The 12,479-nt window shown below is 48.8% G+C and overlaps 2 protein-coding genes across 6 annotated transcripts in view; one reads left to right on the forward strand and one right to left on the reverse strand.

The window, feature by feature from the left end:
- Positions 1-6,479, reverse strand: part of LOC119967623 (glutamate-rich protein 1) — a 90,146-nt gene extending 83,667 nt beyond the window's left edge. For 3 of the 5 annotated variants that reach the window (XM_038800399.1, XM_038800401.1, XM_038800400.1), the window contains exons 1-2: positions 6,355-6,479; positions 720-857 (exon numbers count right to left, since the gene is read on the reverse strand). In XM_038800399.1, the coding sequence (XP_038656327.1) occupies positions 720-857; positions 6,355-6,373 (157 nt within the window). In that variant the 5' untranslated portion in view covers positions 6,374-6,479. The remainder of the gene's footprint in view (positions 1-719; positions 858-6,354) is intronic. The other 2 variants (XM_038800398.1, XM_038800397.1) reach the window with 1 other exon arrangement.
- A 111-nt stretch (positions 6,480-6,590) lies between these two features.
- The window catches only part of dlgap2a (discs, large (Drosophila) homolog-associated protein 2a), a 1,284,003-nt gene continuing 1,278,114 nt past the window's right edge, over positions 6,591-12,479 (forward strand). Inside the window, exon 1 of the mRNA XM_038800403.1 lies at positions 6,591-6,815. Coding sequence (XP_038656331.1) covers positions 6,798-6,815 — 18 coding nt within the window. The 5' untranslated portion in view covers positions 6,591-6,797. The remainder of the gene's footprint in view (positions 6,816-12,479) is intronic.

Here is a 12,479-nt window from a genome sequence, read left to right on the forward strand (position 1 = left end):
TGTGGTCTTCTTGTCGCTACTCATAAATTGTTTTTGTAAAAAGTATTTTGTAGTTATATGTAAAGATGACACGCTCAGGAGTCCCTTGCACGTCACTCACCTTCCCCTTCTCAACAGATTACTGGCAGTCTGGTCCTAACTAATCCTTGGAACATGTGTTCCAGAAACTATTCCCTCTTTCCGAACAGAACTTTTAAGGTTGAGCAAATGAAGCTCGACACATTTTCTCCCAATATGGTTAATGCAGCTGCTAAAATCATCAAAAAAAAATCCTAAATACAGTTAAATTTGTACAACACAGATGACTACTGTGCTGCCATTCTAACACTTCAACTTTTATGGAATACTATATCAAATAGATTTTAAAAAATAACTTGAGTATAAAAGTCTAAACACTGGGTCTACCAATTTACATCGAGTTCTTGTCTTGACAATGCTAAGTTGGCGTGCAACTATTTCTTGAAAAGTTAAAACAGCAGGATGAAAACATAATCAATAGTTCCATCAAGATAGATGCAATACGCTGAGTGGAATCTGTACAGTTAAATTATAGGACTGCTGGGCCACGACAGGACAGCTTACATGCGAGGGAATGTGATGTCTCAGCAGTGCTGTCAAGTCAACCTCAGTTGAAAAATGGTAAAATACATTCATGGTACAATGTACAAAAGGGTCGACTATGGTTCATTTGTTGTGGTGAAATATTTTACATAAGTCACCTATTGAGTCACTGGTGATGTTGCTTCTTTCCTCCTCCTTCTGTTCTTGTTTTGAGGTTGAAATTTTTGTTGGAGCTTCCTGTATCCTTACTTCAGGAGGTGAGGAATATAGTTTCTTTAACACCTTTTGTTCAAATACTGTAGGGGAAAAGAAGAGTTACACTGATTAAGTATACAGCAAGACGTGCAAATTTATTCAGATGAAAAACTATTATTTTAACAGTTTGCGAACCGGCAATCTACAAGCCAATCCAATTGAAGACTTCTACAGCCTTTTCTGCACAGCAAAGCACTGCCAGCCAATTGGAATTGTTTCAAAAAAGGCTCAATAAGAAATCGCTCCAGCGCAATGTCAAGTTTTACAAGCTGCTGAAGGGTCTATGGAATTGCTTTAGAACATTATAAACTCGAAAGCATGGTCTATCTTAAGTGTTTTGAGTGCACAGGTACGCCTACATTTGAAATATATTAGTTCAATGCTTGCCATTATTCAAGATAGTTGGATTTTCAATCTTAGATCACAAGTATAGCTATTTCCTTCATTGAATTTGAAATTCCCATGAAAGAAGCACTTTAGGGCTTGAAGCCATTAGATTACAAGTGTGTTGTGATCATATTTGGACAACGCAATATCTAATTTAGGTCAAGCACAATTAAAACACTTTTTCCTTCAACTGTATGAATATGCAGTGTTGAAAACAAGATGCCTGGAGTACACGCTTGAATATGTTTCACCAGTACATCATTATCTTATGTGTATGGTAGCACAGTAGTTAGCACGGTTGCTTTGCGGCTCCAGGGTCCCAGGTTCAATCCTCTGTTTGGGTGTCTCTGTGCGGAGTCTGCATATTCTCCCCATATCTGTGTGGATTTCCTCCGGGTGCTCCAGTTTCCTCCAAAAATGTGCAAGTCAGGTGGATTGGCTATGCTAAAATTGCCCTTATTGTTCAAAAAGGTTAGGTGGGGTTATTGGGAGAGGGTGGAGGTGTGGACTTAAGTAGGGTGCTCTTTCCAAGGGCCGGTGCAGATTCGATGGGCTGAAAGGCCTCCTTCTGCACTGTAAATTCTATGATTCTATGGTTAAGAAACTGTATTTAATCGGTTGGCGGACGTAAAAGTTTAAAAATTATTTTCTTTTCCTTTGTTGTAATAAATTTTGTTCATAAAATAACCAAGCCCTATTTCTTATATTACTTCCAGAAGGAATTGATCCTTCAGTACAATCTCAAAACTGTTATGTCTGGTTCAGTATCTTAGTCAATGTTGGGAGCTGACCAATACTATATTTTGTGCTAAATAATTAATTGAAGCAAGGATCGTTAATGAAGAAATAGAATATGTGGCCTGCAGAAGTTGAAAGCTAAATGATTTTTCTTAGAGTGAAAGAAAACTGTCCTTCAGTTAACAGTAATCATGGCAAGAATGTAAAAATTATAAGTTAAGCTGAAGGAGCTTAAAAATGGAAGTAAATGAGAAAATTAAGGAAAAGAAAGTATGACTGTGTTACTACATGGAAGTAGACTGAATCAGTTATTGTGAAATACCAGAGTTTATCCACACTTTATTTCAGAAGCACATAAGCTCACTTATTGCCAGCAGCCTGCAATCAAGTTTAAACTTGGAATTGCTGAATATGCTCCCCTATTATTTTTGGAGACTACTCAATTAATGAAGATTAAACATAGCTTAGCCTCATCAACTTGTCTCCACATACATCCCGGACGGGATCCCTGGTCGTGCACTCAGAGCCTGCGCATACCAGCTGGCAGAGGTATTCACAGACATCTTTAACCTATCCCTACTCCACTCCGAGGTCCCCACCTGCTTCAAGAAGACCACCATCATACCGGTACCAAAGAAGAACCAGGCAACATGCCTCAATGACTACCGCCCGGTGGCCCCGACGTCAGTTGTAAAGAAGTGCTTCGAGAGGCTGATCATGAAGCGCATCACCTCCATACTCCCGGAACGCCTTGACCCACTTCAATTCGCATACCGTCGCAACCGGTCCACATCAGATGCCATTTCCCGGGCCCTACACTCATCCCTAGAGCATCTCGAAAACAAGGACTCCTACATCAGACTCCTATTTATTGACTACAGCTCCGCCTTCAACACCATAATCCCAGCCAAGCTCATATCAAAGCTCCAAAACCTAGGACTTGGCTCTCCACTCTGCAACTGGATCCTTGACTTTCTGACCAACAGACCACAGTCAGTAAGAATGAACACCAACACCTCCTCCACAATAGTCCTCAATACCGGTGCCCCGCAAGGCTGCGTACTTAGCCCCCTACTCTACTCCCTGTACACACACGACTGCGTGGCAAAACTTGGTTCCAACTCCATCTACAAGTTTGCTGACGATACGACCATAGTGGGCCGGATCTCGAATAACGACGAGTCCGAATACAGGAGGGAGATAGAGAACCTAGTGGAGTGGTGTAAGGACAACAATCTCTCCCTCAATGCCAGCAAAACTAAAGAGCTGGTCATCGACTTCAGGAAGCAAAGTACTGTACACACCCCTGTCAGCATCAACGGAGCCGAGGTGGAGATGGTGAGCAGTTTCAGATTCCTAGGGGTGCACATCACCAAAAATCTATCCTGGTCCACTCACGTCAACGCTATCACCAAGAAAGCACAACAGCACCTATACTTCCTCAGGAAACTAAGGAAATTCAGCATGTCCACATTAACCCTTACCAACTTTTACAGATGCACTATAGAAAGCATCCTATCGGGCTGCATCACAGCCTGGTATGGCAACTGCTCGGCCCAGGACCGCAAGGAACTTCAGAGAGTCGTGAATACCGCCCAGTCCATCACACGAACCTGCCTCCCATCCATTGATTCCATCTACACCTCCCGCTGCCGGGGGAAAGCGGGCAGCATAATCAAGGATCCCTCCCACCCGGCTTACTCACTTTTCCAACTTCTTCCATCGGGCAGGAGATTCAGAAGTCTGAGAACACGCACGAACAGACTCTAAAACAGCTTCTTCCCCACTGTCACCAGACTCCTAAATGACCCTCTTATTGACTGACCTCATTAACACTACATCCTGTATGCTTCAACCGATGCCAATGCTTATGTAGTTACATTGTATATCTTGCGTTGCCCTATTATGTATTCTCATGTATTTTCTTGAATTGTTTAATTCCCTTTTCTTCCATGTACTGAATGATCTGTTGAGCTGCTTGCAGAAAAATACTTTTCACTGTACCTCGGTACACGTGACAATAAACAAATCCAATCCAATATCTTACACTAGATTTAATTCATACTTTATCCCTATTACATAAAATGTTTTATGCTCATTTGATTTATATTTCACGAACCACGGTTACAGCACAGGCCATTCTCTTCACTGCATCTATTTCAGCTCTTTGTTAGAGTGATCCCAAATTTAAATGTATTGCCCCACTCTCTCTCTTTATTGCCATGCGTAGAAATTGTGCGCTGTGGACTGGAACGATCAAGAGAAAGTCCAAAGTAGTACATGGTAACCTACATTACAAAGGTGCAGGAAAGCAATTGATGAAAGATTAGCAAAGTGTAAGCTGTCATTATTTTACTGAAAATCAGATGGCTTTGTGGCAGATATACTCAATTATTAATTTAGTACCAAGGCCCAAAGATTACCATCGGGTATTAGCCACAACAATTTGTATTTATATAAAACCTTTAACAAGCCCGTCCTAGAGTTCTTCCAAAGAATATTAAAAAGCAAAATTTACACCAAGCCACCAGAAGCAACATTATGGCATCTTAAGGGAGGAAAGTGGGGTAAAGAGGAAATTCCAGACTAGAGACCAGGAGCTGGTGGCATGGCCACTAATGATGAGGAATTAAAATCAGAGATCCAGAAGGGGCCAGCATTAGATGGGTAAAGATATTGCGAAAGGTTGTCAGGCTAGGAGAGATTACAGGGACGGGGATCGGTAATGGCATGCTGGGATTTTAAAACAAAGATAAGGATTTGGGTAAAAAAGTATCCAACGAATTCATGCCATGAATTGTCGTGAATACTTAAAAGTCAGCGGAGGTGGCGGCTCCACAATCACCCCCCAGGAGAGTCAAGCACACCAGTGGAAAAGACAAGGCCGAAACATTCGCAACCTTAGTTCTTCAGCCAGAATATCGAGGAGATGATCAATCTGTCTCTTCCTGAGGACCCACCACACATGCAACAACAGCTGGACAACATTCAGGTGTAGGCGGATAAATATCACAAAACTTCTGTAACACACCAGTGCTGAAGAATGACCATCACTGTCGGTGCAGAGTTTGCACGTCCACCCAGTGTCTGCGTGGGTTTCCTCCGGGTGCTCCAGTTTGCTCCCACAGTCCAAAGATGTTCAGGTTAGGTGGATCGGCCAAGCTAAATTGCCCTTCGTGTCCAAAAAGGGTTACAGTGACAGGGTGGAGTTGTGGACTTAAGTAGGGCGCTCTTTCCACGGGCTGGTGCAGACTCGATGGATAAATGGCCTCCTTCTGCACTGTAAATTCTATGATCTACGAACCTGAAAAAGAACCTCTTATCCTCACTCGCCGATTCCTGTCCATTAGCCAATTCTCTATTCCTACCAACATACTATCTCCAACACCATAGGTTCTTATCTTATGACTTAAACTTTTGTGAGGTTATCGAACACCTGCTGGAAGTTCAGATACACACACATCTACTGGTTCTCCTCTATCCACTTTGGTCGAGACTTCTTCGAAAAAAAATTAATCAGACATAATTTCTCTTTCATGAAGCTATGCTGACCCAGCTTAATTTAATTCCGATATTCCAAACATGTTACTATTACTTTCTTAATTGATTCCAACATTTTTTCCGAATAACAGATGTCAGGCTGACAGGCCTGACCACCACTGAGCACCCCCCTCCCAAAAAATATACATCCTGGGGTAGTCACTAACCAGAAACTTAACTGGACTTGTTTAATAAATACTCGCATTCAAAGTATCGTCTTGCATCTTTGACTTTGCCCATATATATGTTTCTAGAAACTACCTCTTCATTCACCTGAGGAAGGAGCTGTGCTCCGAAAGCTAGTGATTTGAAACAAACCTGTTGGACTTTAACCTGGCGTTGTAAGACTTCTTACATCACGTATAATATACATCGTGCCTACCAGGGCAAATGATGTGGAGATGCCAGCGTTGGACTGGGCTGAGCACAGTAAGAGGTCTTACAACACCAGGTTAAAGTCCAACATGTTTGTTTCAAACACTAGCTTTCAGAGCACTGCTCCTTCCTCAGGGCACATCAGAGAGTGGGATTTTGCAGTGAAATACTCACCCCGACTTCCCAAAGCTTGTTCACAAGGCACAAGTCAGAGAGGTTGATGCAACATAGAGAGGGAGAGAACACAACAGGAGTGCTGATAAACCCTGACATTGAGACTGTTTTCTCTCTCCACCGACGCTGGCAGGCCAGCTAAACACTTCAAACATTTTCTGTGTTTGATTCCAGATGCCAGGTCTCCGCGGAACGTGCACCCAAGGAGTGTCTCCTCCTGGAGGCGGATAGTAGCCGCACCGCAATCCCGGGCCCAAAGCCTCGGCCCACCGAGCCTGCCTTGCGCCATCCCTCCCCGCACCCCCACAGCCGCTTCCCTCTCACCTCGCTGCCTGTCCACCATCACATCCCCATTCAAAGCTGGCGCGAGCGCCCCTGCAATTGTAACCGACCTCCGCCGGGCCGCGAGACTGCACGTCAATCACCAGCCGGGAAGGCGGGATGCCGGCGGAATCGGGAGCACCCATTGGTCGCTCGGCGGCCCCGCCCCTCACCGCCGAAGAAGGAACCACGCATGCACGCGCGCACCCGTCTCCCCTCCTCGCGCGCCTGCGCCAGCCGGCCGCCTGAATGTCCGTGCGGCGCACGCGCGGCAGCCGGAGCGTTGCCGGGGAGAAGAGGAGGAAAATAATAATAACAACAACCAGAAAGGAAGAGTCTGTGTCAAAGCCGCAAATAAGTAAGGCAAAAAAAAAAAACCGGCTGCGGATCTGAGCGGACCGTGCTCCCAGTGTCATGCCATTGCCTGCTGAAAGGGGGATAATACCATGTCAGCGCTGAAGAAGGTAACTGTTAGTGGGTGTTGTGAGGGGAGCTGGGGTCGGTGTGGTTACAGAGCTGCTGCTCACTCACTCCTTATCCACCCGGAGCCGACAGCACAGCCGCTCTCTGTCTGTGCGCCTGGGTTTACAAACTGGCTCCCAAGTTGACCGCTCCACTCACTCTGTCGGATCCAGGTGAGTTGCTGTTCGCCCAGGTGTTCCTGCTGGCCGAGGGCGGAGTCAGGCGGCGATGGTCAGCCTCCGGGGCGGGGCCCCAAGCCCCAGAAAGGTGTGTGTGCGCGCCGGGCAGAGGCCGGGGGGGGGGGGGGGGGGGGGGGGGGGGGGGGGTTATATGTGTACTGTCAAGAGCAATGGGTTAATTTGCAATTCGGGGGGAACAATCTGTGCAGGTTGCAGGTGGAGTGCAGGGTGCAGCGAAAGAAGCGCGTTGGAGTGGGGCGGAACAGGGCAGGTGCAGTTTGGAGGGAGGGTCAGAGCACGTTGTGGGACTGGCAGCAAATAGTTTGAGTGAGTGATCAAAACTGAATCCATCCGGCTCAAGCAGAACTCAGGGACACATACTGTCTACTTTGGTCAATATAAAGTATGCCTGTGACTTGCACCGAGGGTCGATTTTATTCGCCTTGGGAGTTTAGCGTGGTTTGTCTTTGTCAGCGGGCGCACATCAGTGTTTTCGCAGAAGTAGAGTTCTCTAAAAGGGAACCGACCAGCTAAGGGATTAATATTTTAAAAATGATGTGGGTATTTTTACATCAGCGTGGCTCAAAAATCAACTCAATGCAATGGATTCAAGGGCAGAAAGAGCCTTACAGCAGAGGGCAGCCTTGTCTGATCAATGAATCGCGTAGGGGCCATTTCCCATTCGTATTACGAACCAATAATAGCATGTGTTCGACCAAAGGATAGTGGAGCACAGGAGCTAGGTCAGAGTAAAACATATTTTGCTGGAAGAACTGCTCAGGTGCAGTGGAATTTGACGGTAATGAAGTGGTCCAAGGGTAACATTTTCTTTCAATTAACAGTGTTTGAGACACTGAATAATTGGCGACTACAGTTCCCAGATTTTGTGCAACAGCAGCAAATGTTTGCCTTCCTTGAAAGCCAAAGGAAAATACGCATATCCTCAATCATCCCATCTTGTAATTTTGTTTTGCCAGGCTGTCAAATGTTATCGATTTTCACAATATTATTCACCACCTTTAAAACTGAATGATTGAAATTGAATATTTTTGTGATGAATGTTTTCAGTAGCTGATATAATGGTATCTTACCTTTAATGCATTGGCCCTTTAAGACCGGGCTTGGAACCCTGGGGGACTCCGCCTCTGGCTCCGCCCCCAGGAAACGGTATATAAGATAATGCTCACTCAGGCAACATGTGATGAGCACACATCTCGGCTGCTGTATAGTTCTCAGATTATTAAAGCCTTTGAATCATCTATCTTCTCTCCTGTGTCGTGATTGAGGGTATCTCAATTTAATCATCTGATGCATCAAGATGGACAGCGCTCTAAAGCTGGAGAAACTCAACCTGGACGCTTGGTCTCCGGAAGCACCGGAAATTTTTTAATATTGGCTGCGGTGTTTTGAGGACTATATTGACTCCTCAGCGACTGAGGTCGACGGCGCTCGCAAGCTGCGTTTACTACATGCCCGGGTGGGCCACCGACTCTCCTCCGCGATCGAGACCCCTGCAAATTACGAAGCTGCGGTCGAGATACTGACGAAACGCTTCGTGAAGCCGATTAATGAGGTACACGCCAGACATTTGCTCTCAACCTGAAGCCAGCGTTCCGGGGAAACTCTGGACGAGTACGTGGAGAGACTCACTGTGCTCGCGAGGAACTGCAACCATAAAGCAGTGACGGTAGAAACCCACATGAACTTGCATATTCGCGATGCCTTTGTGTCTGGTATCAGGTCCTCGTACATCCGGCAGCGGCTCCTAGAAGACAGGACAAAGGATCTGCAAGGCATGGTAACGCTCGCCTCTTCCCTAGAAACAGCCCACCGTAACCTCCGTACATACTCCACGGACCTTGCAAACCCCTCTCGATCCCCTCCAGACTCGGCCACGCTACAGGCCTGCGCCGCGTGGCGATCCGCTCACTCCGGGGGTTCCCCATGCTATTTCTGTGGGCAAGGTCAGCACCCACGGCAACGTTGCCCAGCCCGCTCCGCGATCTGCAATGACTGCGGGAAGAAAGGGCACTTCGCTAAAGTCTGCCTGGCTGGTCTCAAAGGCCACAAACAAAATCCTCACCAGGCCCAGAAATCAAGCTCCCGGTCTCACAGGCCCCACAACGCGGCCGCGTGGTGGCCGGACACACCCACTTCCGACAAGTCATCGACCTTGTGCGAGTCATGGGAGCGGCCATCTTGCCGGCGGCCATCTTCGAACCCCAACACGTGCGACTGACGGTGGCGGCCATTTCGTGACTCCAGGCGGCCATTTTGTGAGTCCGACTTAACCGAGGACTCTGACTACCCGCAACTAGGAGCGATCACGCTCGATCAGTCGCGGCCGAAACGCCTGCGTAACTCGATGATGCGGGTGCGAATCAATGGCCACGACACTCCCTGCCTATTCGACTCCGGGAGCACGGAAAACTTTATCCATCCAGACACGGTAAGACGCTGCTCCCTGCACACCCACCTTGCCTCCCAAACTATCGCCCTCGTCTCTGTGTCCCATTCGGTCCAAATCACGGAGTATTGTGTCGCTGACCTCGCAATTCAAGGCGCTGAATACACCCGTTTTAAACTTTACATCTTTCCTCAACTCTACGCCCCTCTGCTGCTCGGTCTGGACTTTCAGTGCAGCCACCGGAGCCTGACACTGAAGTTCGGCGGACCCTGCCCCCACTCATGGTATGCAGCCTGGCGACACTCAAAATTGCGCCACCCCCCCCCTCTTCGCGAACCTCACCCCCGACTGTAAGCCCGTTGCCACCGGGAGTCGCCGGTACAGTACCCAAGACATGACTTTTATCAAGTTTGAGGTTCAGCGGCTACTAAAAGAGGGGGTCATAAAGGCCAGCAACAGCCCTTGGAGGGCTCAAGTATTGGTAGTCCGCTCCGGGGAAAAGCAACGAATGGTAGTGGATTATAGCCAGACCATAAACCGCTTTACGCAACTCGATGCTTACCCACTTCCCCGCATAGCAGAAATGGTGACTCACATCGCCCAGTATCGGGTATTCTCCACGGTCAACCTAAAATCGGCCTATCATCAACTCCCTATCCGCCCAGAGGACCGCCCCTACACGCCGTTTGAAGCAGCCGGTCGGCTGTTTCACTTCCTCAGGATCCCTTTTTGTGTTACAAACGGAGTCTCCGTTTTCCAGAGGGCGATGGATCAAATGGTGGACCAGTACGGCTTACGGGCAACCTTCCCGTACTTGGACAACGTCACCATCTGCGGCCATGACCAGCAGGACCACGACGCAAACCTGAGGAAGTTCCTCCAGACTGCCCGGGCCCTCAACCTCGCGTACAACAAAGAGAAATGCGTGTTCCGCACAACCCGGCTAGCCATCCTCGGCTAGGCCGTGGAAAATGGGGTCCTAGGCCCAGACCCCGACCGCATGCATCCCCTTAAGAAACTCCCCCTCCCCCGTAGCCTCAAGGCACTCAAACGGTGCTTGGGGCTTTTGTCCTATTACGCCCAGTGGGTCCCCAGATATGCGGACAAAGCCCGGCCACTCATTAAGACCATGGTTTTTCCCCTGATGGCTGAGGCCCAGTCGGCTTTCAACCATAATCAAGGCCGGCATCATCAAGGCCGCCATGCACGCGGTGGACGAAGCCATTCCCTTCCAAGTAGAAAGCGACGCAGCAGACGTCGCCCTGGTTGCTACCCTCAACCAGGTGGGACGACCAGTAGCGTTCTTCTCCCGAACCCTCACCGCCTCGGAAATTCGGCACTCTGCAGTCGAGAAGAAGGCACAAGCCATAGTGGAGGCCGTGCAGCACTGGAGGCAGTACCTAGCCGGTAGGAAGTTCACCCTCATCACCGACCAATGGTCAGTCGCCTTTATGATCGATAACGCACAACGGGGCAAAATGAAGAATGACAAAATTTTGAGGTGGAGGATAGAGCTCTCCACCTACACGTATGATATTAAATATCGCCCGGGGAAGCTCAACGAGCCCTCCGATGCCCTGTCCCACGGCACGTGCGCCAACACGCACAAAGACCGCCTGAGAGCCATCCACGATGACCTCTGCCACCCGGGGGTCACCCGGCTTGTCCACTTCAAGTCTCGCAACCTTCCCTACTCCACAGAGGAGGTCAAGGCCATGACTAAGGCATGCCAGATCTGTGCGGAATGCAAACCGCAATTCTATCGACCAGACAGGGCCCACCTGATAAAGGCCTCAGGGCCCTTTGAGCGACTAAGTGTGGACTTCAAAGAGCCCCTCCCGTCCACCAGCCGCAACATCTATTTCCTCACCGTGATTGATGAGTTCTCCCGCTTCCCTTTTGCTGTCCCCTGTCCTGATATGACCTCGGCCTCCGTGATCAAGGCACTGCACAGCATCTTCACACTGTTTGGCTTCCCCGCTTATATCCACAGCGACCGGAGTACATCGTTCATGAGCAATGAGCTGCGTCGATATCTGCTTAGCAAGGGCATCGCCTCGAGCAGAACGACGAGCTATAACCCGCGGGGAAACGGGCAAGTGGAGAGGGAGAACGCGACAGTTTGGAAGGCCGTCCTCCCAGCCCTACGGTCAAGGAGTCTCCCAATTGCTCGCTGGCAGGAGGTCCTACCCGATGCCATACATTCCATTAGGTCGCTCCTCTGTACGGCCACAAACGAGACCCCTCACAATCGTTTGTTTGTCTTCCCAAGGAAGTCCACCTCTGGGGTCTCGCTTCCACGTTGGCTGACGACTCCGGGACCAGTTCTACTCCGGTGGCACGTGTGGAGCCATAAATCCGATCCTGTAGTCGAGAGGGTCCAACTGCTACACGCAAACCCTCAATACGCCTATGTCGAGCACCCCGACGACAGGCAGGACACCGTCTCCCTGCGAGACCTGGCACCCGCTGGCTCTCCCACTGACCCCGACGCTATCCCCACCGACTCCTACCGACGCTCCCCTCCGCGCACCGACCCCGACAGCGCCCCCCCCATAGCGCCACCTGCCCCCCAGCCGGCACCGATCACCCTAGTCATCTCGGATACCCCCTCCGCTCCAAGGCGGGCAAAGGCTCAGTCAACCGTGCTCCTGGATATGCCACCATCAATACCGACCATATCCACGGCACCACCACCGGAGCAGAGAAAGTCAGCACGGACGGTCAAACCACCCGCAAGACTGAACTTGTAACTTCACTTCACCCCCGACGGACTATGTGTTTTTTTTTAAACGGGGGTGAATGTGATGAATGTTATCAGTAGCTGATATAATGGTACCTTACCTTTAATGCATTGGCCCTTTAAGACCGGGCTTGGAACCCTGGGGGACTCCACCCCCAGGAAACGGTATATAAGATGAGGCTCACTCGGGCAACATGTGATGAGCACACTTCTCGGCTGCTGTACAGTTCTCAAATGATTAAAGCCTTTGAATCATCTATCTTCTCTCCTGTGTCGTGATTGAGGGTATCTCAATTTAAAAATTCGATTCAGTTTCTGAAAAGTCTGCCATTGTGTC

The sequence above is a fragment of the Scyliorhinus canicula genome, chromosome 6 (assembly GCF_902713615.1).
Source record: "Scyliorhinus canicula chromosome 6, sScyCan1.1, whole genome shotgun sequence".
NCBI lineage: Eukaryota > Metazoa > Chordata > Chondrichthyes > Carcharhiniformes > Scyliorhinidae > Scyliorhinus > Scyliorhinus canicula.